General features: G+C 46.4%; 1 protein-coding gene across 3 annotated transcripts in view; it reads right to left on the bottom strand.

The window, feature by feature from the left end:
• The window catches only part of ABHD2 (abhydrolase domain containing 2, acylglycerol lipase), a 37,159-nt gene extending 22,267 nt beyond the window's left edge, over positions 1-14,892 (bottom strand). Inside the window, exons 1-4 of one of the 3 annotated variants that reach the window (XM_058846552.1) lie at positions 14,779-14,837; positions 14,073-14,155; positions 4,954-5,034; positions 3,906-4,106 (exon numbers count right to left, since the gene is read on the bottom strand). In XM_058846552.1, the coding sequence (XP_058702535.1) occupies positions 3,906-4,099 (194 nt within the window). In that variant the 5' untranslated portion in view covers positions 4,100-4,106; positions 4,954-5,034; positions 14,073-14,155; positions 14,779-14,837. Of the gene's footprint in view, positions 1-3,905; positions 4,107-4,953; positions 5,035-14,072; positions 14,180-14,778 lie in introns of all 3 variants that reach the window. The other 2 variants (XM_058846553.1, XM_058846550.1) reach the window with 2 other exon arrangements.
• Positions 14,893-27,495: the final 12,603 nt, after the last annotated feature.

The following is a 27,495-nucleotide window of genomic DNA, read 5'->3' as shown; positions in this document are numbered from 1 at the left end:
TGCATCAGCTCAGCTAGACTGCTCAATGTGATGAGGACACCACAAAAAAAAAAAATGCAAGAAAAAAAATTAAGCAAGTTTTGAAGCTTCCACGTTCCCCGAATCTCAAAAAAGGAAACAAATGGAGAAGTGTTTGTTTGCTGCCCACAGTACCTGTATGAAGTCAGAACTATTTAAAAGTACAGACTGGCTTCCTTGCCTAAAGCACCTCCTTCACCATTTAAGCTTTTACTTAGTAAAGCACCCATCACACCCCTCCTCCCCCACCAGTGACTACAAAAAGTATTTTAGTCAAAACAAGGCATGAGGATTTACAGCACTTAGATCCTTCCTTGCTGATAAGAGCTGGAGAACACAAAGCTGCTGCCAATGCCACAGCACCCAGCAAAAACTCAGACCCCCCGAGGCTGCTTCTCTGCAAGGTCAATGCTTCAACTTACCAACAGGGAGCTGCCACTCTCCTCTACCTCTCAGCATGTTCACCTGCCAAAGCTTCAGGGGTAACACTGTTCTTCTAGTTTATTATTCTCCTGGAAGTGTTCCTCCCAGAGTAAAACACCTAGGAGTTGACAGGGATCAAACACTGCTTGCTATTAGGGGGAAGAAAAGAACACTGAAAAGCTTGAAGACAGCTTTTCTGACTACTCATCTCCTTGCATCTAAGAGAAATGCAGTGACAGTGTAAAAGTCTTCGGGTATCAGGCAGCCTGCTCACCCAGCATAGGTTGGTGTGCAAACAAAGGATAAGAAGGATCTAGGCTGGATCTTTGACAGTGTTTACTAACAGGCTTGACAGTCATTTGCCTCAGTCTTTGAGGAGCTTGCCTTTACTGATGATAAAAAGTGTGCAGACAGCAAGGATAATTATTTTCTACATGGAAGACACGTGCCACATCTCCACAGAAATAAAGACACACATACTTTGTTAGAATAAACTGTAAACAGCCCAAAAATGTCTAGCCTAGTACAGCAAGCACTGGCCAAATTTACCCTCATGAATCAAAAAGCCAGCACTGCATTTCTACAGGAATAAGAGCAGATGAAGGACTTTCTGTACCCTGTTGAAAGACAGGAAAAGGACACAGCTGCCACCAGCAGTTAGGCCCAAGAGCTCAAGGGCATCAATAGCTGTGCTGAATTGCAAGAGCTTCCATATGAGAAGCAGCAATTTCAAAAGAAAAGGGTCTGATTATGCTACTCCACTTGGTAAGCCGAAGTACAGGGTCAGAGAAATGGAAAAAGGGGTAAGAGAACATGAGCTCTAAGAAGACAGATTCTCTTGCTTCCCAATGTTTGGTGGATATGTAGAAAGTTTCCGGCAGTTTACAGAACTGTAAAAACCAGTACTAACATCCACAAGTACAAGGTACCTGGCACACAGCCATCCCAGACAGTTTTACAATTCAAAGTTCTTCAATTATTCATCCACTACCACTTGGCTTACTGAATGATAACCACAGTTACAACACACTGAATTAGACCAGAGGTGAGGATTGTGTCATAAAGGGAAAATAAAGTCCAAAAGTATTTATTCTAAGAATTTTTAAACACCTGCACAGATAGCAGAAACAAGCCAAGTTATTCTTTCTCCCTGCCAGCCTGTTTTTCACAGCAGTGCCCTCACCCCTTCCTCCTTTAAGCAGGAGCTGAACAAACCAGGTCTGAAAGCCAGTTCACAGCTGTGAACATTCCTCTGCACAGAAGAATTAGTCTTATAACAGATCTGACAACAAACCCAGTACTAATATAACAGAAGGGATTGCTGGGCTACTTATTTTGCTTTCATGGTAGAATCTGAAAAGAGCTGCTTAATCAGCTTTCCTAACACTCTGAATAATTAGCAAGTAATCAAAGCCTTGCAAGATTTTTCGGTGGAGTATGGCACAAGCTGTTTTCACATAGCTTTTTCCTAATTATCCTACAAACTGTTTCATGCATAATTGCAGGAATTTAAATACATTTGTTCCCCTTTAGTCTCCAGGTGACTTTCATGCCTAAAGACAGGATTTCTTTGATTTTTTTTTAAATTTCTATATTGAAAAAAGTCTGTGATAACATCACTAAAATAGTAAAAAGAAATAATCACATATACATCTTAGAGCTGTCTTTCCTGTAAACTCTTTCAATTCCCAATAGCAATTATATTCCCAATAGTCCTGTCTTCCTGAACAGAGATATAGAGTTAGGAGAACTGAACAGCTATCTACTGACACATTTTGTTCTGGTTTGTTTCAGCTGAGTTTGCTTCCTTTGGTCATGGAAGTCCTTCAGACAATATTTTGCCCAAGAGGCAGGTATTGGAGATGACTGCTACAGTCTTCAGAGAAGCTTGCAAGCCTGAGCTCAGCTGGATCCAGAGGAAGCAAACAAACCAAACTTGCACACTATTAACACAATACCAGGGCTCTGCAAGCAGCTCATCACTCTTGCAATTAATGCACAACAGATGTCTAAATACTGCTGGACATGTTTTGCATTTTCACTCTTTTGGGAATGCTTTGCTCTCCAACTGAAAGTCAAAGACATGGCCCTAATACAGCAGTACTAGGAGCCTATGCTGTGAGATCAGAGCTGAAATAGCAAGAAAATGGACTCTAAATTAGCTCACAATCCATTTCCAAAGACTAGCCTGATACCAATATGCCTTCAAGGCTGGTAATCAGCACAGCTTCCATGCTTGCTCCTTCAGTGACTAGGGACATGTCATACTGGAGTGCAACACTGGGGTGGCAAGTATCTGAAGTCCCAAGTAATGCAAACCTCCTCAACATATTTTTTAGGAAAGGAATTGCTTTGCAGTTAAGGCAGTAGACATAATCAAGAATCCAAACACATTTATGTTACCACCAACCTGGAGTGCATCACAGAACCCTCTCTGGGTTCCAATTTCAACAGAAAATGCTTTGTTTCCTCTAAAAGTTTACAGACCCCATGGCCTAACATCTTATATCTTATGTAATCAAGGCACCTAACACAGCACTGCTAAAAGCCTCTCATCTCCCCTAAAATGACTATCCTTAAGTCAGCTTGACTTTTGAGATCCAAAAGGAAAGTTCATGCAGCTGCACTCAGCACTTACTATATAATTGATGTACTTAGAGCTTCTAAATAGGACTTGCAAGTTTTCAAAGTGATTGCAGAAGAGAAATACTGTAATCAAAGTCCTTGTCCCTCCAAAGCCTCATGAAATTGTACTAAATGCTAGCTATTATTGGAGAATGTTCTTGGTGAAGCTAAGGGCAGCTGCACTGATTCTGGAGGTCTTGGAATGGAAGATCAGGGATCAGCCTGCTCAAATACACAGCTGACACAAGGTCAATCTGAAAGTGTATTCAACAGGCTTAGAGCTGGCCTCTATGTCATTACTTTATTAAACTAGTTAGGATGTGCTCCACCAGTAATAAATTTCATTAGTTTTCAATCAACTTGAAGTACTTCAGATAAGAGCAGGCACTTTAAAACTAATAGCCAACCCTGTGTTCATTATAAGGGCACTGACACACCATGGAAATGTTTCCTTCCTGTGAGCCCCAACAGATTCCTTCCCTAATAAAAGGGAGTACAAGAACATGAACAAGTGCTGACTACATCCATCCCTCCCCCATTTCCACAGACAGTGGGGTATTGGTGCTGTTATAGTATAATATCAGCATACAGCTTCTATAAAGATGGACAGTGATGACTTTTTCTATACATCTGTAGAAAATGCAACACAACAAGGCTTGGTCATAAATCCAAGTACCCAAGACAATAAAGAAATGCTTGACTTAGAAAAGATTTATTTTAGTAAGAGTATACCCTGACATTCATTTGAAACCAAGTCTATGAAACATATGAGGAAGAATGGGTAAGTGCAGCTCTTCTTCCTGTAATACAGGTCAACATGGGAGAAATATACTACTTACTCTTTGGTCAAAAGTGGGCAGGATTTGAGTAGAAAGCGAGCCAAAGCAGAGTCCTGGTAAATGAGTTCAGGAGGGGCAGTCGGGCTTTTTAAATTCAAGCATCGAACAATAACATACAGAACAGCAGCAACTGCAGCTAGCTTCACCCCATCAAACACTGCTGGCAGCTCAGAGGTTTCCAACATTGTACTCATTTTCAGCCTGGAGATAAAAAACAACATTAACGCTCTTAGAAATACAGTGCTGGATATGATTATCAACTGTCATGTTAAATACACATTTGTGCTAACCAACTAAATTTGTCAGTCAACACTGCCAGGAAATCCTAGCATCCCAGCTCAGACTAGCAACTTTTAAGCTGGAAGAAAATTTAGTCAGTATTGTTCTAAACACCCTGACCAACCGGAGAAAAACTGGATGATCATCTGTGGAGGAGATTTATTCCTAATCAGTGCTGCCCTAGAATTGCACCAGTGTCTCAGGTGTCAGCCCCTGGTCTGCAGCCAGTCAATACATGCAGGATCTTGGCCAAGACTACCCAGGTCAAACAGAAGCTGGGTGAAAAGCCAGGCTATAAAAGCACCTTGGCAGCTTTGGACATGTATTCCTTGTTCCTTCGCAGGTGTACAAGCCAGACTTGAAAAGCAGCACCTGAAAGAACTATTGTGTTAGCTTCTCATCCTGAGTTTTGTAGTTCCATGAGAACACTGATACTAAATCCTGCCTGCACTTAAGATGGTCACTTTATGTATTGGCATTTTCAGCATTTCTCTTTATTCACTGCAGTTCTGCAGCTGAAGAACTAGATAAATAATAGCAATTAACCATAATTAACTACTCTTTCAAGGGCTTCAGAGTAAAGAAGCAAAGAAGTTTAAAAAATATATCCTTCCAGCTTGAAATCAAATCCTTAAACTGATCCAGCTTATTTTGAACATACAGGTCAAACAGGTGGCTCCATTTATTGTTGAAGGGACAGGTTTTTCCCTGGGTCTTTCCTAAGTCACATGGGTAACCCATGTAAGATAAGCGACAAGCCAAGTCTTACCAATTTCAATTTTCTTCAAGCTAGAAAAAATTGCCAGTCCTCAGCAGACTTGTCACCAGTCCACGTGTTGCCAGAGCTACCCTGTGGGTGGGGAGGGAAAGCAAATTGATTATTACTGATAAAGCTGCATTTCTCAGCTGGAAAGGATGAACACAAAATTATACAAAGGTCCCATCACAGACATGGCAAGCTATTTGTGTAGTCAATCATAACCAACTCTGATCCATCTGCATCAGAAATCTGTTGCCAGTGAACATATTCCAGACTGGATCATTTGCCTACAGCATATTAACTCATCTGCAGTAGGCAAATGCAACTTCATGAGCAGAGACTTCATCTCGGCAAGACAATGAGACGTTGTTCGCAGAAAACCAACCCAAATCTCTTCCTATTTAAAGGACTCGGATTGGCAGGACACTCTTCTCAACTTTGCAATATCTACTATGTTACTGAAGTGTGAAGCCAGGCTGAAAGAAGTTTCCTGCAACTTTTATTAAGGCTTGGGATGGAAGCTTGTAAACAGTCTCTGCTTGCTCCCACTTCCTTTTTGAGATGTTACAACATATCACACTTCAACACCGTGGGAGCCACAGGAGGCTCAGACACAGACACCTAATTAATACTAGGACACATGCAAGAAGGCTCGTTACAAGAATTTGATGCTGCCAATAAAAGCTTTCAGCCTGTGACCATAGAAGTGTAAGCAATACTTGCTATTAGAACTACCATCCCACAGGCACAACAAATCGATGGGGACACAGAGCTTCCAGGAAAAGCTCCAGAACTGTCTGCTCTCTACCACAGCTGCTGCCTCCAAATGGAAAACACACTATCAGGACAGACCATACCAAAGTCTTACTCTCCTTTATAGCAGGAGTAAAGAGTCTCAGAAGTACTTTCTGTACTCTGCGTAGCTACACCAAAACCCCTCGGAAGAAAACACACATGACATCAGCTACTGACTAATAGCATGGTAGAAAGCTGCAAGTTTCTGCCACCACAGCCATCTGCATAGCAGAACAGAGGGAGGGAAGCAGAGACATTTAATCTTGGACAGCTCTTCAACTTGTTTTCCAATTCTGAGCTTCATAGGAGAAGGGAAAGGATGGGCCACAGAAAGCCTTCTGTTCTTCTACTCAGAAGATTGCATGGGCATCATGAGAGGAGTTCAAGAACAACATCTAGGTGCAGAATGTTGTTTCACATCTCTACTTGGTAAGCTCCTACCAGCACTACCATCAGTTCTGCAGGAGACAACAGGCAAACTACAGCAATGGCTTCACCAGGGAAGGCACAACTGGCTGAAGAACAGACCAGCTTCCTGAACTCAAGGACAATCAGGTGCTCAAGCAAATCTCCCTCAGATCAAACTCCCAGAAGTTCTGTTGACATCTTCCCATCATTGTTTTATTCAGAAAATTGAGACACTACTACCTGAGACCATCCTGACACCTGGATTTTAAGCTAGTTTGCTGCTTACAGCTTTCACCTTAGTGATTTTTTAAAAATAAAACTGAGCACAATTAGTCATTAGGATTTTGTACTAGCAACTCGGTATAATTGATCCAACTAAGCCCTGTCTCCCTGAGAATGTTCTCTCCCCTGTAATCCTCAGATTACAAACACACCACATCTTTTCTGATACTTTTATGTCTCATGTTAGCCTGTCACTCCCTTAAAACAACATACCAGCTTGCCATTACTTTCAGCTGAAAAATCAGCTGTTGGTAGGCAAGATTATGATTTGACACTTATGAACTAGTATTTTCCATTTTAGACAGTCTAAAACACACATTCACAGAACTTACGCACCTCAAACATGTGTTAGAGGTTCATGTATTTGTCAAAATCTTTACCCAAAAGCTCAGATCAGCCTGTAGGTGTAACACAAAGCTGGCACTGCTTCAATTGCACAGCTTTCTGCAGTGGTTATTTAAGCAGTGGATCTAGTCCATGAATACTCCATGCCCTGTGGATTCAGCTGTGTCACTTGAGGCACTTGCTCTAAAGTCTGGTATTTCTGAAGACCTAAACTGACCTGCCTCAGCCAGGGCAGATTTGCAAGGGCTGAGTCAAAGCACTCAGCTCTAAAATTTTAAGGGTTTAGCTTACTAAAATGGATTTGAGCTTTGCCTCTAATCACATAGGACAAATGTCTCCCTGTTTAACCAGCTGGGATGAGGTCACCTTGCTTCTGTTTTGTTAAACCCTTTTTGCATTGACTCAAACTTCTCTGTTTAAAAAAAAATAGATAACCACAGGTTTGCGCCAGACAAATTTTAATCTAGAATCTCCTCTAACTGGGTCAGCATTAATCTAAACAGACTAACATTTGGCTTTTTCCATATACAAAACACTGGATTCACTTCCAGCAGGCTAGGCAAAATTACCAAAAAGCATACCACTGGAAGCAATCAAACCTTTCCATCCACCAAAGCATCTGAGGTCCACATTGGGGAACCCAAAGAAGTTGAAGTTCCTGGTCCCAAGGATGCTATTTTCAACCATCTTAATTGCACAATTCTTTTTTTAAAATCACTTACAGGCATAACAGCCCCATAGACTGACAATGTTGTTAAGTCCCAATTTTAACTGAGAGATAGCTTTAAAATCAATCACTGGAAGGCAAGTGCTGGATTTGTAGTCTTTTCATTTGCCCTTTTATCACAAAAAGCTGAAAATCATGTTACAGGAAACACTTCAGCACTACTGTTAGCAGAATGCACTTCATCTTTACAAGTATAACAAGAAAAAAATCCCAAGTCTCACCCTTTCCAGACAGAAACAGACAAGTACAACAAAAGGCAGTAGAGCTACAGAAATTTTTTTGTGTAGCCTTTCAAAAACACTGGGTTTTTGGGATAGCCATCATAAAAATATTTACTTGTACAGTAAGTGAATTCACAACTATCAAGAAATCCAAGACCTGTACACATTTCAGCTACAGTCTTCCTGTGGAGAGGAAACTTCCAGGGACAGACATCACTGTGACTCAACAGGCCACGCACAGGATTTGGTAGCTACCAAGCTTTACAGCTCCTCCACCCACAGAAGCAGAGTCTGACTCTTCATACTGGAAAGCCAAAATTAAAAAAGCAAAGATATTAAAGGAAGCTGTTCTCACAGGATCCTCCCTCCTCAGGCCTTTTAACAAGCCATTCAAAGCCTGGCAGACTCATTTATTTCACTGAAGCATTAGAAGTGCTTTAGGCTAATGCAAGGATGCAGCTACAAGGAACACAAAGAGCAAAGGCCTCTTTGAAAGGGGCTCCACTAAGGAGATATTTTATTCTCCATTACATGGACTGAAGAATCTTGAAAAAAATGACATTTCCAGGAAGGGCAGCTTGGTACAAAAGCCTCATGGATGCCTCCCCACCCTGCACCATCCTGGCTCACTGATGCTCTCAGAGCTCAGCTAGACACCAAAACACTGGAAAAACACCTGGCTGGCAGTGAGAGTCTTTAAAAACTCCCTTTCTTATTCAGTTACAGCGTACCAAGCTGAGTAATACTCTTACCCACTAGGACTCAAAAGAGCCAAAGAGGCTCTGACAGATTTAAGCAGGCAGACTTTAACTAACATATCAGACAATTCTCAGACTGGTTTCATATATTTTAGTGTCTGCTTGGGAATAAAATTCTGAAATCAAGTGTATCAGACATGAAGAAGGCAAATCCACCCTACTTTAAATAGTTGTGCCTAGGCAGACTGGGGTCAAAAATAAGTTGGGTTTTTTTTCCCACCTTTTTAAGGAGGGAGGCTGAAGTTAGTTCTTTATGGAATGTTTCCAGGAAATTATTCATCTTTAATATCAGCCAAAGCTAATAACTTTTCTGTAAGATATACTGCAAAACCAGAAGGTACAGGCTGTCGCTACCCGGTAAGTATTTAGAATCACATAATGGGGAAAGGAACGTTATTAAGGAAAGGGTAAAATGTCAGAGCACTGCATAGTTTTTTAAACAAAGGCAAGTTTTATGCCAGCATATTACCCAAATGTCACTCCAGGAAGTGCATGGAAGTGTCCCACTGCTGAGCTTTCAATAGCTTAAATGCAGAGGATGATGTTTAGAGACCATCCAGATGAAGATGAATATCCTTGAGAAAGGCTCTGAAATGTGTCCTGATGGGAAAGGCTGCCAGACTAAGCACTGAAGGACAAGCTACACAAGTACAGAACCTGTGTAAGAGGACTCAAAGAACACCTCAAGCTTTATTGTACAGTTTCATATCCTGTCTTTTGCCCAGCACTTGTATTAAGAATGTCTTTGTTTTTATGGCAAAGTGTTAAGTCTAAACTGCTTTGTTCCCTGAAAATTACACAGGCACGTATTTTAGGGCCACACCAATACTGTGCCTCATCAGCTTAAGCACATAAACCAAATCATTACACCACTTATCTTGAGACTGGCATCTACCCAGCCCAAGCTCACCCAGTGCAGAACCTCCCATTACCTTCAGTGTGGCTCAGAGAACACGTCAGAAGCAAATGCTGAGATCTTGATGCATCACTCAGTACTTCTGGCCATTTAAAAGAGTCAGCTAAGTCTCAGGCCTTAAAGCACAGAGGGTATAATTAAGAATTAGCTGAGTACTTAAGGCACTTAAGTTTAGGGTTAGATGTGGCAATGAGAAATAAAATGCAGTCCTCAGGAGTTTGGCAAAGCCCACCATGGGTTTGTCGTCCAATATGTGACAGATTTTATTTCCAAATAAAGAGGGCACACTGACACATCCCATCACAAGGATGATTAAAAGAACACTATTTGGACAGCCTATTGAAGTCCTCAGTGCAAATCCCTCCCTGTGCCAGGGCCATACCCAGGCCAGGATTCGGCTGGTTGGCAAGTACAGAAACCAGTGAGCACAGAAACTAGCAAGTATTGTTTACGCTCTGTTCCAAAAAAATTTCTTGGCTGGTGCTTTCACTGGAGCTTGACCTTTTCATCAGTTACAATACTTGCCTCATACTAAATTTAGAGGTACTGGGAGGTTATGGGGATAAAGTTCATAGCACATGGAACCATCAGCAGTCAGAAAGACAGGTGCCTTGAACTACAGCTTTTTACCTTGCCCTTGAGGGGTTCTACACCTTCAGAGCAGAAATCAAGCATCTCAGAGGGCTGTGGGTATACATCCCAAGGCAGGCTGCTTAGAAATGCACCCAAGAATAAATCTATAGCCAAGAGGGCCAAAGGTTTTTCAGCACTCTCACTTCTCCAAAAAGGTTAATTTACAGTCAAATGAGCCTTGATTTTCACTTCCTTCTAACTACAGGAACTGCTTTTGTTTCCCTACAGTATAATTTTAACTGATCAGAGATAGCTCTGCTTCAGGACAGGCAGCTTTTATACAATACCCAAGGTTGCTATGAAGAGTCCTTGTTACATCACCTTATCCTGGTTCCTGATTGTGTCAAATGGATTGAAAAACTCTGAATTAGCTTTTATTGCACACACCTCATGAACATGATTAAACCAAGACAGGATCAGACTCTGACTTCAGATAAATCAATTAATTGCAATAATCAAATAACACAAGCCTTTCTTTTAAGATAAGGTGCAGAGACTCAGTCTGTCTTCCTAACTACCACCTTACGTAACTACAGGGCAAAGCTTCAGGTCCTTGTAGAAGAGGTCAAGATAACTTTTAGATACAGAGAGAAATGTTGGGTAACACCTTTCCACAGTCTTACAGCATTAGCAGGTGTCCCTTGCCTACCACATAACTGTGCCAGGGAGCAGCATTAAGCTCAGGGGAAGAAATGGAGTAAACAGACTGTAGAGAAGCCAACAAACCATTCTCAGTAGTTGAGGGAATGCTGTTGGACTCAAGCCACAGAGAGCTAAGTGAGCTAATAAAAACTGCATTATAGACCAATCCCCCTCAAGGAAGTCTGCTCTATTCCTTCATTATATTTTGAAGCATCACATTGTTAAAGCCTCATTTATCCTCTGACTCCAACTCCTCCATTCCCACACTGCCACATAGCTCAGCTGAACATACTGGAGGGACAGCTCAAAATCCAAGGACATCACAGATGTTTTGCTCAGCTAGAGAGCTGAGCGGGGAATATGCTCCACACACAGCACAGAAAGCCCACCTATAACATAACACAGGTAAGAACTTTATTTGAGAACAGTGCAGTTGAAGCAGCCTGAAAACACCTATACTGAACATGATGAAAAGCTGAGGTGCCATTTCACTGAGGTCTTTAAACACCTTGCTTACTTTGTTCCCCTGCCGAGCAGCTCCTCTCCACAGGGGAGCAGAAGATTTGCAGAGTCATTCTCTCACAGTCTGTCCATGACAGATAGAAGGCTCACACTAGAGGAGTAACATAATTCACACAAATACATTGAAAATGAAACAAAAACGTTTCAGGGCAGAAGAACTACACACAAAAAGACAGGGGCTGACCAACACCCAGCTACCACCACTGATGGATACTCAGGTCCTCCCAGACTGCAACGAAAAGAGAGGTTTTGGAGTACTACAGCAGTCACCAGCAATTCAATGTGCAAAAAGCTATATTGCTCTCTCTCCTGCTGAATCAGAGTGACAGATTAGGGGTATTACAGGCTCATGTTTTAGGACATTTTGTCCTTACCTCTTACAAGGAGGCTCACTGCAAATGACTGTGCATGTGCTTATTTCACTCAGTACAACCCTTCATATTCACATATGCTCAACCAACACTTCACAGAACTGGGTGTTCCAGATAAGGGAAAGCCAGGCTTGAACCCTCTCTGCACACGCTTTTTGGAACCTGCAGCTCTATACAAAAGCATCTTTGAGGATGCTTTGAGGTAAGTTTAGAAGCAGGACAAGCTACTCAACAGTGAGCCTCTCAGCAGCAGTCAGTCACTTGTTCCTTCCTAAGAGGAACCTGTACTACACTTTTTGAGTACTTGATGCCCTGAATAGGGCTGTAGCTCAGTTACCTGCAAATAAGACATATTTCAGAAAAGTTTGGTGCCTGCAGGGCCTCAACCCATATTAGCAGAGAAGCTGTCAATGTAATTTTAGTTAGACTGAACCCATGATAAGGAGAAATGAAAGCATTTCTCAACAGCAGAGAGTAATAGACAACTGCACTTCTTAGTCAGTCTAGAGATGCAGAAATCTGTTTGCTCTCTGCCAAGTCTGGCACTGCCTTCCACTGCCACTACCTCCAAGAGTTCAGGCACAACGACGTTTCAAGCACCTGGTTTGTACTGAACTGCTTTGCAAAGCATCTTCAATTACTACTGCCTGACACTGGCAGAGTAAGGCTGGCAGTCAGAGACAATCTTTATTGTAAAGTCAACATAGAGGTGAAGGAAAGACAAGCCCTTGGGTGTAGAAACCTTCCTAGAGCCAGAAAAGACTGATAGCTGCCCCACAGGGTACCCATCACTGCTACCCATATATTGCTGGGCAAGTGGGACTTTGCTTTCCACAAGGGCAGTGTGCCCTTGCACACTGAAATTAAATCAATTGAAATTTAATCAATCAGCTGAGTTTAATCAGATATTTAACTGCATATAAGCTTAAACTTTGCAAGCTAAATGGGCAGAAGAAGGGCAAATACTTGCACAGGAGACAATTGATCTACGGCACATTAAGAACAGCAATTCAGAACTGTAACACATCATGAAACACCCTCCTCCAGAGAAACTCAGAAGCATAGATGAAGACTCCAGAGTACTAATATACTATGATAATTCAGGCTTTTGCTGAAAAGTCCAAGTGACCAGTTTCAGGCTGATCTCTGCACCTTTCAGTAGTAATTACAAGCACCCAAGAACCCAGCACTCACACTCCTACCAGAGACTGAAAAATCCTGTTCTTGGCTAGCTTAATCCAAGTTCAGGTACTGCCAGAGCAGGCTGTGTGAAAGTCTGGATGAAGAGGCAAGAGTTATGGAAGAAGAAACACAACAATGTAAATCCAGTAGGACCCAGGCATTTCACTGCTCTAAAGTAACTATCTCCTATCTTACACCAAATCCCATCTGGAGTAGAGCTGGAACTTTGTAGACTCAGAAAACATCTTCATATGCCTGTGTCAAGGTCAAAGGGTTTTATTTGGCGATCTTTCCTTCCCAGTGCCACATCCCAGAAAAACTTTTTCAATGTGTTAATCTCTGAGTTTTCACATGACAAGTTTAATAAAGCAGCTTTATGAAGCACTAAGAGATTAAGCTTCTATTCACTCCCTGAATAGAGAAACACAGCTTTTACAGGAAGAGTAGAATAAGTTAATTTTTAAATTTAACTTCTTCAGAAGGAGTTCTGCAAGACAGAAGGTTTTATCCACAATGTCCACATCTTTTCCACACCTAAAAAGGACAGTCTGGCACAATTGTAGGTCAGCCTCATCTTTTGTGCAGTTAATTCACTTAATAACACAGAGGATCTGCCATGCAAAAGCAACTGTTTTTAAGAGTAAGACAGGAGACTGGAAGAACTCAAACATTAGCTTTTATTTCTCTTTGCATATCCTTCCTATTCTTACTCTTGACTTTGAGACCAAAATAAATGATAACTAGAATAAGAAAAATGGCTGCATGTCTACTGATGTAAGAAGAGATAAGAGAAGCTATTGAAACTTCTCTTGTGATATGAGAACTAAGCAAGCACCTCAGAGAAAAGGTGACACATGAAAGATAAGTCAGCTACCCCAGACTACTTGTCAATAACAAAACTCCCTGCCCAGGAAATACTCATTATCAAAGAATGCCTAAAAATGAGATATCACAAATGCAAACAACTGAACTGAGTGTTCTGTGGACATCATATCAGCAGGGACTAGAATATGTCAACCTAAGCAATATTATGAACATGGCTGAGCATGATAATAATTGATAAATAAGGCATGTAAGATGAACACACTGTAGCTGACTAATAAGCCAGGAACATTTGTTACAGAAGGACGCACCAGTGCTGTGAAAGCCAAAAAGCAATCTAAGATGCTGTCAGGAACCTTTAGTACTTGCCAGACCAGTGACAATAGTTCATCAACAATAAGAGGAAGCTCCTATGAATTCTCTGAGGGAACATACATGAGAATGCAAGTACAGAATGCGATCCCTCCAGTCATAACTGCATGAACAAAGCTGCTCCTGACATACCTCTGCAAACAAGTTAGCATCAGGTGAGAGATCTCAGCAGCTGTAACTCCTCAATTGTGATAGATACATCGACACATCCTGTGCTGGAGGAGAGCCACAAGTTACACCTGAAGGTGCAGGATGGAGCAGAGTCCCCTTACACAGGGGTAACAAGAAGGTAACAAAAGAGAGTCTGAAGCTGATGCACGATACTCTTAGCAGGATCAGGACCTTGGAGCGTGAGCACCAGGGAAGAGCCTCGTTTAGCGGAAGCAGTATGACAGGAGGGCACAATCCCCCTGGCTCTCCTTCGAGCAAGGACCATTCTCTGTTCCGCACACAGCACCCCATCGCATCCCACCTCGGCCTTTCCTCCCTGCGAGCACAGGGAAGGGCTGGTCCCACCCCAGCTCTTGCCTTGCACAGCCTCGCACCCCCAGAGAGCGAAAGTGGAAGCACCGCCACCTCCCCAAGCTTCCAACGTCGGGCAAAACCGCGAAGGGACCGGACACTGGCGGCCACAGCCCCACCGAGGGACATCCCCATCTCCCCCTCGGGTAACAAACACGCGGGGACGGGCGTGCGGACAGTGCACGGCAGGACGGCGGCTGGGCAGGGACAGACCCGGCCGCGGGGCAGCCCCCCAGGCCTGGCGAGAGGAACGGGAACGAGGCCCGACCATCCTCCGAGCCCCACAGGAAGGGGCTCCCGGCCGCCCCCACCTCACCTGCAGCCCCAGCCGGGCGCGAAGCCCCCGACAGCTCCCACCGCCGCTCCCGCCCGTCTGCCGCGGCCCCGCCGCCCGCTGCCCTTTAGCGGCCGCCCTCGCCCGCCCATTGGCCACCGCCGCGCCGCTTCCGCCCAGGCCCGCGCGTCCATTGGTCAGAAGGCGAGCTGGGGACGGGCGCTCCATCACTGGCGCTCGGGTGCCATTGGCTGGAGGAGGAGCAGGGCGCGGGACCCGCGGTTCCAGTGGCTCGGGCACCTGTCGGTCAGGCGGAGGACGGTGATTGGCGGCGGCCGCTGGGGGCGGGGCTGGGGGCGGGGACAGTGGTGCCGCGGCCATGACAGAGCGGGGCCGGGGGGCGCGGCGGGTGTGAGGGCTGCGGGCGGCCGCTGCCGCCTCAGCTGCATTTTCAGGCCGCCGCTTCCTGCCGCCAGAACCATCGCCCGTGACGTGCGGGATGCAGCCTGGGGAGCGGCTCCGGCTGAGGGACACGGTTGCTCCTCAGTGACATGGAGCTCCATGGTGTTAAGCACCAGAAATCCCTCTAGGCCGCCGATAAGCCATGTGGTGTACCGGTGCTCGGTGCTGGTTACATAATACTGCATCTTTTAGAAACAGTATTTTCGAGCCTTAAAAATGATGGCTGTGCCCTCAGGGCGCTGGGTTTGTTTATCACGGGCCCACAGGCCAGCTCTGTGTGGCAAACACCGGGGCCACCCTTGGACTGTGCCAGCATCACTGAAGGGTCATCCCCGCTCCCTCAGAGCACTGTCACACCAGCTGGGGTTTGTGACGGGGACAGTAAAATCCACTCAGAGGCAGATGGACCTTGCCCCATCTGAAGGACACTGGAGAAAAATAAATGATAAGATAAAAAACTGTCCACAATGCAATGTTTATAAACCTGCTTTTTTTTTTTTTTTTTTTGTATTCTTCCAAAAGAGCCATGCGTTATATTGCTGGTAACAACCATTCTGAGCTGTGTTAATGGTTGCTTTATATAACTGGATGGAAAAATCCTTCCTCTCATTTCAGATATTTAGTTTCCTCTGTTTACCGGGTGTTGGAGCTTCCTACGTGGAGAAAGCTCTCAAGGAGCAAGTCACATTTTCCAGGGTGCCGTGTACACGGAGAGATGAGTAACTGCTGTAGCCTGAGTCACAGGGAAGGAGGGAGTTCTGGGTAAAGGCAGAGAGAGAAATTCAGGAATGAAGGTGGCAGAACAAACAATATCCTCTTCTCCTCCACGCTTGCTACAGGTGTGATCCCACTCCACTCAGTCAGAGTTGTATTCCTTATCTTTTAATTAACCTTGTGAAAATACCCAGGGTTTATTGTTGCTAAATTTGTCTGCGGCTCAGCTGGGCTGAGGTTTGGTGTGTCTCAAGGCAGACGAGTTATGCTTGGGATCAAGTTAACAGATACGCTGAGCAGATAAACATCCGGTATCAGACTCGACTAAGTATTTGAGGAATGTGTTTGAGTTTGATTACAGAAAATTGCAGTCCAATTGATTCCAGGTGTACCTTAGCTCTTCCACCATCTGATCCAGGCAGGAAAAAACAGATCCGGGCAGGAAAACACGCCTCAAACCCGAGCTCAGCCTCCAGGCAAGGCTTTTATTTTAAGTCCTTGAGACTGTTGGAGATTTCTCTGACCTGAGAGAAGCTCAGCTCTTACAAGAGAGCTTTGTTATGGACCTATCACAAAACAAACCAAACCAAGTTTGCTGCTCACTTCTTACTGAGAAGTGAACACTGAAGAGGTGGCAGCATAAATTTATAGGTGGCTGTGGCAGTAGGAACCAAAATCCAGAGCTTTGTTTATTGCAAGGAGGGAAGTGATGGAAAAGGTGCTGTGTCTCCAGAAATGGAGGGAAGAACCAGTGCAAGTCATTGTTGTTTTACTCTGGGCAGTGTTGAGGGGTTCCAGCTGCACCTTGTAGCGTGGGAGCAGGGATGTCTGGGAGGAAGCAAGCGCATTTTGGGAATGCAAATCCAACTTTGGGCTGTTAAAACAGCTGGTGAGCCCTGGCTTGTGAAGGAAGCTCTGAATGTGTGGGGAGTTGCTCTGGCTGATGTGCTGGTGGGCTCTGCAGAGTTGGTGTTGGAGCAGCCCTGTGTGCCTGTGCCGTGAGTGGAGCACTCTGGCCCGGAGCCAGGGGCGACAGGGGTTTACTGCCACTGACAGTAAACAGGACATACCCAGAAAATGCCATCTGAGCAGGAGCCTGAGCCATCCCTAAAGGAAGAGTTCTGGAAAGAGCTGAGCTTCATCTCCAGCCTTCTAGGGAGGGATTTAGCTGCTTCAGCTCATTTCTGTTATTGCTGAGAGGTAGGATGGGAGTGTCCAGGAACACCCTAATGCTTTGGAGACAGGAGGATCTCTCTCTGACCAGTGTGGCTACTGCAAAAGGGGACAAATGTCCATGCTGGAAACTGCAAGCACAGGAAGAACATAGCTTTGCCTTGTGCTTTGGGCAGGCAATTACCTCTGTACAGAGAGGCCAAAAAAAGACTGATGAAAATTCCACCTTTTTAAATGCAGAGATTGGAAAGGTACCAGGCAGAGAGAACTCCACGTGCTGCTGAACCAGCCTGAGACACCCCCATGCAACACCATGGTGACAATCACCTTTTGTTCTTCACATCCCTCTCTCTTTTGGCTGTTGCTGACAAAACTCCGAACTCTTTTTCTGCTTCATTTCCCCTGGCCCAGCTTTTCTCCTGCTCAGCAAACGTGCTGTGCGCTGAAGGACTCCCGTGGACTTTGCATCCTTGAGGAAGCCTTTTTGCCAGAGGAAACATCAGGGTGTTCATCTATGGCAGTGTGTAGCAGGAGCAAAAAGGAAAACACCTCTTAGGCAGGGTTTGATTGCCAGCTGAAAATAAGCAAAGTGCCTGTCAGTGACATGTGAGCACAAAAAAGCTTTGCAGATGGAAATAAAGGCAATGCTTTTTCCTCTTCTCCTGCTCTGCCTTCCCTGCAGTGCCAGTGAGGCTTTGGCTCGTGGGCTGCAGAGCCATGCTGTTCCAGAGCCTGTTGGATCTGGAGGAACAGTGCTCTTTGGACTCTTACATATTTTCTGAAAATGGTGTCTAAAAGAGTAATGGGCACTTTGCAGAGCTCTAAATAGACCAGCCTCTGTCCTGAGGAGCTAGCAACGTATGGAGGCAAGTGCCAGGGATGGGAGAACGGCTGCATCATACAAACCAGCTGGGGAGGTGGCACGTGGCCCACCTGATCAGTATTTTTCCATCACATTCTCATTCAGCTGCTCCTTGCCAACTTCCAGCCCTGTCACGCTCCTCAAAAGCTTCTACTCTGGGTTTATTTAGCATGCTATTTATTTCCTAATTATAGAACTGAAGTGACTGACCTCAGCCTTTCTGGGTACTGCTGTCCATGTTTTTGTCCCCTCTAGACCTCTGGTCTCCTCTAATGGCTGAAAGCTGTTGCTAGAGAATTTCTGACTCACTTTTTTGTTTGTCTCCCAAATTTGAGAGGGCTCAGACTGCTTACACAGTGAGCTTCATTGCTCATTTCAGAGCAGATGGGCTATTGCATTCCCAAATTCTTTAGGCCAAAAGAGAAATGCCACTGAGCTGAGCACTTTACCAGGCTGTGTTCTGCTGCTTCTGTCCAGTTTCCCAGCAGCCAGCTCACTGCTTTTATCCCACATCCAGCCACAGCTGCTGGCCAGAGGAAGAGGTTTTGAAAACCACTCCCTGGCATCAGCAGTGCTGCTGGTCCTGCTTTTGGTTGCTCTATGGCACTTGAACCCTGCCTGGCTCCACAAACAGACTCAGTGGTCTGGGAGAAGGATCCATCTGTATCTCCCTGAAAGGAATCTGTGCCACAACACTACTAAATTTTCCAGGGAGTCTGGTTAGGTGAAATTCCTACCTTCAGGGTACCTTCTGCACCAAAAGCTGCTAGGCTGAGCAGACCTGTTCCCTGCAGCCACCTCTAATGCCACCTCTTGTTCAGTTAGAGCTGTTTCTGCCCCTTTCACACATTTTGGTAACTTAAGATACAGCTGCAGGAGCCAGGGGGTGCTTTGTTGTGGCACCTGTCCCTAAAGGCACCTGCAGAAGCAGGGGGCTCTATGCAGGGGAGGTGGCATTAGAGCAGGAGGTGTCTGGCAGGCAGTGAGAGCAGGGAGAGGAGGCATCTCTGAGGGAAAGGAGGGTGGATTCAGATAAATGGATGTACTAGAGCCAGAAGGATGTATGAGCTTGTCCTGGAGAGTTTCCAAGATGTCATACTGAATAAAGGAAACTGATGGTCTTCTGTTTAATCCCAAGTGGTCTGTCTGACATTTGCCACTATAGTGTGCTCCTGAGGTTGGAGTCTGGAAAGACTGTGATTGTCCTGCCTCAGAGAGCTGGCAGGGAAGTCTGCTAAGGCCACAGTTTTATGGGTTTTTTTTTCACTGGCTGCTTGCGAAATGCTTTCTGTGGAAAAGTTTCCATAGAAGTAGTGGTGCCTGAGGAGAATGCAGGGTTGCAATCCTGAAAACTGAAATGTTCAGTGAACTGAACAATGGGATTAGCAGCTCCTTGTAAAAATCCAAACTTTAGTATTGCCTGAGGAATGGGGAAGGGCCTTTTCCTAGAGAGCAATATTCATGGAAATAAATTGAGTGGAGGAGGAAGATTGATTTTGTGCCAAAATAGTGGGAATTGGGATAGATCTGGGAGGAAGGGAGGGAGAGCACAACAATGTTTGGATGACGGTGAGTACAAAAGAAATGGTTACAGTTGTGATTTGGGAGAATGAGTGATGCTGTTTGGGAGCAGAGAGCCAGAGCTGTTTCCTGGAGGTGTAGAAGGGAAGCAGGGGAGAGAGGAAACAGGCTTGATGCTGGTGCAGGGAGGTGGTTTGTGGGTGAGGCTGGTGGGGTCCACGGGAGCATGGTTTGGTGGGGTGGGTAGGTGAGCAGGAAGCTGCAAAGAGCAGTGGGATGGCTGGGATGAAAGACTAATCCAGAGTATCTCCATCTGCTTGATGGCTTCCTGGAGATGCACTTGCAGTCACAGCCAAGCAGTGAAGGTCTGCCACCATGGCCAGGGGTGAGCTGGGGGTGACCACCCTTTTCCATGCAAAAACACCTGGAAGGCTGCAGGTCAGTGTCCCAAGGAAAAAAGACAAGTGCAGAGCTACTGCACTCCACTCCTCTGGCTTTGCAGGAGCAGCACTTCTCTTTGTACCACCTCTGAGCTAAAGTATTGCATGGGCTGGAGGAAATAAACAGTGCTGCTGATGCTGTGTAATGACCCCATCTCCAGGTTGACTCCACTTTGGCTCATTGCAGGCTCCACCTTGCAAAACTGATGTCTCAGTTTTTGGGAAATGACGTCTGATTTCCCACACATCTCCTCAGAGTGGACCTGCTTTAAGGTCCTGACCTCCAGAGTTCCCATTAAATCCATCCTGGGATTTGGCAGTAACGCTGCAGGAGGATTTTGTCAGAGTTATGGAGAGCTGAACATGCAGGGAGCAGGGCTGGACGTATAGGGAGTGTGGTAGGATGGGAGGATGTGTGGCTGAGTGATGATGGTGAAAGTCTTTCCTTCCTTCCAGCTCAGGAAAGAGCTACCGCCCTGGTGGAGGCTAGAGGGTGCTGTGCTGCAGGGAATGGGTGTCCTCCTCCTTCCCTGCCCAGCATCCCTTCAGAGACAGGTAAAAATTTGCAGGAAATGCTGCCTCTGAGCTGAGATGAAGACTAAGGTGCTGGCTGGAGTTACGAACAAATTTCAGGGCTTTTTTGCAGACCAGAATAGTTTATTAGTTCATCACTTAGCATGCAGAAAGTGACATATTTGCAGAAAGGAAGGATGGCTTTTCTCAGATGGGTGTAAAAGCAAAAAGTGGGTAAAAGGAGTGAGAAAATGAGGACCAGATCAGAAGATAAGGAAGCTGAGTGAAACAAAAACAGAGAATAGATGGGTAAAGAAAGAAAAAGATAAAGAAAGAAAATCGAAGATTAAACCAATGCAGAGAATCACATCCACTGCTGTGCCCAATTAAGGGCTTCAGATCTGCTGAATGATGAAAGGGAGATTTACTTGGGAGAAAAATAAAGGAGCACTTCATGCTTGTGGCAGCTGAGGCTACAAAGCCCCTGGCTGATGGGGCAGGATCAGCTCCTGTTTACCCAGCTGAGGTGTGGCTAATCCTGAGCACCGCACAGAGCAGAGCTGAGGAGTTAGAGGAGGCCGGGGGGAGCACAGGAGACAGGGCTGTGTTTGTACAGCAGCTGACAGGCAGCTGCAAGCCCAGGCAAAAACATGACATGCTCCCAAACAAGCAGCTCTGTGAGCCGAGGGCTGCTCCCTGGAAAGCCTGCCAGGAGCCACAGGCAGCAGGAGCAAACGTGCCTTCTGCGTGGGGCCACACGTGCTCTGAAAAACACAGCCCTGCTGCCTGGCCTGTGGCTGGGGGTCACTGTCCTCACAGCTGGCAAGCTGCTCTCCCTCCCTGCCTGCCTGCCTGCAGCAGGTGGGGCAGATGTGCAGGCATAGCTGGAGCAGGAGGAAGCACAGGTAGATAAATATGTTCTTACCTTCTCAGGTCTTGCAGAAATCAACCTGCCAAAAGTGAGAAGATGCAGGCAGATAACAGAGGAGGAAGACTGCAAATGAGCCCCATTCACAGCTAAAGGGACTGCACCTCCCTCAGGGCCATGGGGAGGTTCTGAGGTTCTTTTCAGGTGAATGGTATGTACAGCACAGTGTCAAGAAGCCAGCCCTGCTCACAGAAATGAGCCACATCGGATCTTGATGCGGGTGACCTCCCTTCTGTTTTCTACCTCAGTCCCGAGGTGGGTTAGCAAGGACTGAACGAGAGCTTCCTAAATTGGACAGGATTACCACACAAGGCCCTAATAACTGCCCTGGCCCCACCACATGTGCTGAAGGAGGTGCTGAGGCTGCATCCATAGGTCCCTGGGGGACATCTTAAAGAGGTACAAACAAACATGGCCCAGAACATGGACCAAAGGGAATGCTGTGGTAGGCTGCAAAGCCCTGTTAGGAGCTGAGGGACTGTTGAACCCACATGTTTTCACTCTGTGTCTACTCTGGATGTCTGCAGCAAGAGTCACTGGTTTTACTGCTGGGGCTCTCAGGGCAGCAGCCCATTGCCAGCTGAGGACATGTAGAGACACTCAGCACTGGAGCTCCAGCTGTTCAACTCTCCAAGAACACTGGGAGAATGCAGAATAAGTAGGATCTACTATTATTAACTGATCTGTGGGGCAGGACAAGGAGTTGAGAGGGAACAGTGAAATGTGAAAATGCCTGGAGGGGGAGTTGATAGCAGAAGGCAAATGGGTTCATGCTCTAATAAAGGCTCTGTTGGAGGCTGGACAAAGTAGTTGATGTGAAGGGAGATCCCACTGAGAAGGAGGGGTGATTGCAGAGGACATATGGAGTATGACTAACTGAATGCATGTTGTAAAAACATGTTGGTATAAACCTCCTGGCAGGGAGGGAGAAACACTTGGGAGACTTTACAAGGGTCACACAACCAGGTGCTAGGAAATATCCTTTGGAGGAAATTTCTGAAGCTGGTAGGGGAGATGGTGGGATACCCCTGCCCATCAGCCCACTCTTGTTTCTTCTAGGGAGCTCTTCACTGTTCCAAACAGTGTGTATGGGAACTGTATGGAGACATCTGTGGATGTGCAGAGCTATCAGCTGGCTCCTTGCCTGGAAGTTGTTGTCACTGCTGAGAAAGGAGGTAGCACAGCCCCAGGCTCCCCAGAGTGCTCGGGGAGGACACAGCTGCCTGGCCATCCGTGGCATCCCCTGCTCCAGCCTCGTGTCCCCTTGGGTGCGTGCTGCCCCTGGGACTGGCTACGTGCGCTTCTCCATGGCGGGGCTGGACACCCTGACCAGGCAACGGCCCGGTGAGACCATGGCGATGGCTCCAGCAGATGGGTTTCATTGAGGACACATGTCTGGCTTGGGGCTTGTTTTTATTTCCTTTGGAGGGGAGGAGGAGCCATGGGAGAGGAGTAACTGAGTGGCTGAGCCGGCTCTCCTGGACACAGACCACAGTGCCAAATGAGCTCTTGCTGCGGTTTCCGCTGTGGCTCTGGAGGCTGCAGCCCAAGGGGCAGGAAGTGGTTGAGAAAGAGCTTCAACTCATGTGCCAGCAGTGCAGGATCGATCCAGGATGGGAGAGAGACAGAATCATAAGGGGAAGGCTCTGTTAGGTCACGGGATGAGGGGGATGTATGGCTCTCCTGCAGCGGCTCCAGCAGAAGGCACAGGTCACCAGGAATTCCTTCCAGAGCAGAGGTCCTACAGGAGCCAACATCCTGCATCAGTGGTCACCAGCCTCTCCACCTAGGGGCACAAGTGCCATTAGGGCCACAAGGTGACCTATGAGAGCTGCTTTGGCCTGGGGGTACCAAGGGAATAAGGAGCTGCTTTTGAGGTGTGGTCACCCTGGATTCCCTCACAGGGTCAGGTGTCTGTATGAGAGAGGAAGGTGTGCAGGGACTGGTGCTTTCCTGCTACATCAGCCATGGTTGTGGCTACTGAAGTGTGTTTTAAAAGGCCATAAATATGCTTCTCTCCAGAAGAAGTGATTCTTAGAGCTGTGGCAGTTCTCCCCTTGCCTGCCAGGTTCTGGGGGATCAGAGCAAGTGGGAGGTACAGAGAGGGTGGGACAGGCAGAGTTCAAACCTTCTCATTATGCTTCGAGATACAGAGATCAAAAGACAACTTTCCAAATTAATAAGGCCTCCACCTGGGCAGGGCCTCTCTCGGCATGGATGGGCGGGAGGGGAGCGTGTGGTAATGAGCAAACTGCCTCTTCTCCACCAGCCGGTAGGACAGGTTCTGGGCTCTTGCAAACAAACCCTGTGGTCTAGCTTGTTAGAGTTCATTAGTGTTGTTCCATATTCATACAGCATTAGCACCATCAGGCCTCTGTTTAATCAGACTGTGAGCTTGCCTTAAGCCCTGCAGGCGTTGGAGGACCTTCCATCACACATATGCCAGAAGCACATGCACCAAATTGGTGGCTTGAGTAAGGAAGGGTCTTGTGAGTGTGGTAGCAGGGTGAGGATCAGAAACCTGCCATAGAAACCTGGGTTATCAGAGTTATCAGGTATCAGAGGAACCTGGATAATAAAGCTATCAAATACACAATTTAGTGCTTTGTGTCAAACAGGGGCTTTGAAGAGCTTCCTGAAAAAGAACAAAAGATCCATGGCTTATCTTCCTGTGGTATCTGCTCGATGCTGGTCAGGCTGCTTGCAGCTTCTAATCCATCAGGGGTTTCCATTAAGCACCGTGGTGTACCACGGAGTGTGGGCTCCTGTAACAGGTTGGTGCTCCAAGCAACAGGCTACAGACGACAAGGCAAATCTGTGCTCTGTTTGTCCTGAGCAGTGCTCTGAGATGGGCACCACAGGGAACCACCACCAGGAAGGGCTTTAATCCTGGCCTGAGGTCGATGCTAATCCATTATCAGTGAGGAGACAGGTATTTCCCAGGGTAATTCCTGCTGCAGCATTTACAAATGACCTTTGGAAGTGGTGCTGTTACCACTGGCTGATGAGGCTGTGTGTGTAAGACGCTAAGCCTGCATGTCTAGCTTTTGGATAGACAAAATAAAGGGAGATATGTCCTTCCCTCGAGCGCCTCCAGCCCTTGGTTTCCCATCTGCCAAATGAAGATGAAGCCAACACCTTTTCTGCTGGAGATAAGCATGGATAAATCCTGAAAGACTGCAAAGGATTCAGAGTGGGGGTTATATAAAGGTGCTTATATTAAGTACCTTACTCAGACACACCAGCTCTAAGCTGGGTATAATCTTGTTTATTTAGGTTAGAGCAAAGGACTTGAAGTTAAACTGGCTGGAATCTCATCTGAACTTCAACAGGATCAGCAGTGGGCAGCAGAGCGAAACCAGAGAATGGTGCTGCCCTTTGCCTTCTTCCTTTTAAATCAGAAAGTTTTAGATATCCTGAAGGGCTCTCAGTAGCCTTATGGAGCTTTCCATGCCCCAAGGATATTCAGTTTCTAGGTTTTTTGATTAATCCTGAAGCTCCCGATTCTTAAACATTAGCATCCCTAAGTGTATAGCCTGTGTTTAAGGAAACTGTTGCCCTTTTGGTGGAAAGGGCACAGAGTGTGGAAGCCTTTTGTTCCTCAAGAAACTAAACAGAGAAGTCTGGCTACATGCAAGGACTGTCCCAGCCAGTGGATGTCTTCGGCAGCTGCTGGAAACCACGTGCTGGCAGGCCAGCGGGCAGTGACGCTGGCTGGGGCTGCAGGAGGTTAGAGATGCTGGCACAAGCCCTTGGTTATCCTGTTAGAGGGATTAAGAGCAGACTGGGGCTTAATCTACTGCTATGGTGCCACAGATCGTTTTTCCTTCCCACTCGGAGTGGGTAACACGTGTGGCAGGATGGGACGCCTGATCCCACACGGCAGGAAACTTTCCCAGGACCTCTGCTGTGGCCTGAACCACAACTTTGAACTCTAAAAATGAGTTGTGCCTCTGAAGGATGGTCAGGGATTTTTGGGAGGCTCTCAAAACTGGGGTGAGACAGGAAAATCATGTTGCAAGGAGTGTTGTGGGAGTGTTTTGGGTGGGGAATCCCTCTGGGGGGTAATAGCTGACTTTTGAGATAGACCTAAGCCAGTGAACTCCTTTACAGAGCAGATAGTTGAAACAATAGGAGCTGCTACCTAAAAAAAGATCCATTCAAGGCCTGAGCAGGACTTTGCTGGGGGTGGAGGGGCATCTTTGCTACCTGATTGTGGTGGGGAGAGGTCCTGTGAGTTCCTGAGAGGGAGTGGAGGGAAAGAACATGAAACTGTGCTGATACCAAAGCTGTCACTGCACGTTCATCAACCGTGAGACACACCCTGGTCAGTTTTATGGCAGGTGGGGGCTTTATGCTTCAGAAAGGGATCACCTGTGTATTGTTCACCTCTCTTGTTCACAGGAAAACACCTTTGTATAAGCTGAAAAATAAATAAGATTGCATCAGAGAAATGCATGGCCCCCATATTCACCTATTTTCGTCTCTATCACCCCAGTTACGGGAACCAGGCTATCTGCTATCAGCACAGCTTGGAAAGGGTTACACACAGCAGAATCTGGCAGATCTCTGTGCAGAAGAAACCAAACCCAGTGGTAAATACTGCAATAGCAAGGCCTAAGTAGTCCCTGCAGAAGGGAGTGAAATTACGCCTGACCTTCGACCTACCCAACTCTTTCAAGTAGAGCCATCCCTTGCAAAAACTTGGCGGCTGTAGGAGCCCGGGCGTGGTGTTTGCCTGTGGGAGCTGTCTCTGTTCCTCATTTCTTCCCTGTCCTTGACAGGTTGTTCGTCTCTCTTCTCTGTCCCCCATGTCCAGAGCTTCCCTCTGCCTGCTGGGACAGCAGAGACACTTCCCAAGTGTGGTTTGTCATGGGATGCCCCTCTCCATTGCAGGTCTACATTCAAAGAGCCACTGGTACTTTGCAAGAAGCACTGTCCCTGTGGACAACACTGCTCCATCTGGCCTGCATAACTCGCTTTCTAATATCCTTTCCCATGCACGTTCCTGGGACATTGGCATTCATGCCTCTGGGGACAGAAAGAAAACATTTTGCTTTCTGTTTTTAGAGAGGCTGATGCTTTTTCTGCAGCTCCCTCTGGGTCTTGAATTCTTACTGAGACTAATCCAGGCAGTAGCCCCTCAAAAGGCCGAACAAACACCCTTGTCCTAGTTGCTTGTGCACAGCCCTGGGAATCTTGCCCTGCGCTCTCCTCCTCCTGACCTTGTTTTCCTCGGAACACCACAGCAGTAATTACCCTGAGGTTGAAGGGTTATTCGAAAGCAAGTACTGTGTCTTGTGTGCTCTCTCCTTTCCAGCTGTTGTTTCTCCCTGCACTGGAGTTAAGCTCTACCTGGAGTTTTCTTTGTGTTGTTACTAATTTAGGGAAACACCAGCAGCGAGGGTGATGGGTGTGGGTGGGAATACGTGTCCAGTTCCATGTGTTTCTCATTCTCTGGTGCCCTGAGAAGTCACCACCGCAGCAGGGCAGCTGGACCTGCCACTGGGTCTCTCCCTGGGGTGCAGCTCGTACTTGGGGTGCTCTCAACAGGTACTGGTTGACTGTGTCTGACAAAAGCATTAGCTAGACACTGGAGAGGAGGTGGGAAGACTGGTCAAAGTGCATGGCATGCAGCTGGACTGCCCAGCTCACAGACCATCATTGCATTGCCAAAGGCAGAAATGTAGCAACACTCAGACAGAGTCAACACATAAATATGATCAACCCAAGTGTCTGAGGTGGGTTAGTTAATGCTGAAATGGAGGGTTTTGCAAGAAGAGATAAGATTGGCTTCACCTTTAGGAGGAGGACAGTTTGGAGTGAATTTCCATTACAGGGTCAAATGATCCAGCATTCCTGTGCTGTGCAGTGCTCTTTTCCAAAGAATTTTCTGCTGAATATGGATTTAGCCTGAATATGCTTTAACCTTTCTGGGCTAAATATGTTTCTGCCTTCCAAGGCAAAACTCCCCACAGGGCAATTGAGATCTACTCAAGAGCATGGCTGGGCTTTTCCAGCTCTTGGTGGCCAGGCACAGCTCAAAAAAGAGCTAGTTTGTGGCCAAACCCGTGGAGCTGTAGTGCAGTGCTTTGGGCAGAAAGCTGTTATGGCACTCCCAATCCCTCTCACATATTCGCTGGACC

Source organism: Poecile atricapillus, chromosome 11 (assembly GCF_030490865.1).
Source record: "Poecile atricapillus isolate bPoeAtr1 chromosome 11, bPoeAtr1.hap1, whole genome shotgun sequence".
In the NCBI taxonomy this organism is placed as follows: domain Eukaryota; kingdom Metazoa; phylum Chordata; class Aves; order Passeriformes; family Paridae; genus Poecile; species Poecile atricapillus.
Note: the sequence above shows the minus strand (reverse complement) of the source record. Positions and strands in the feature narration are given on the sequence as shown.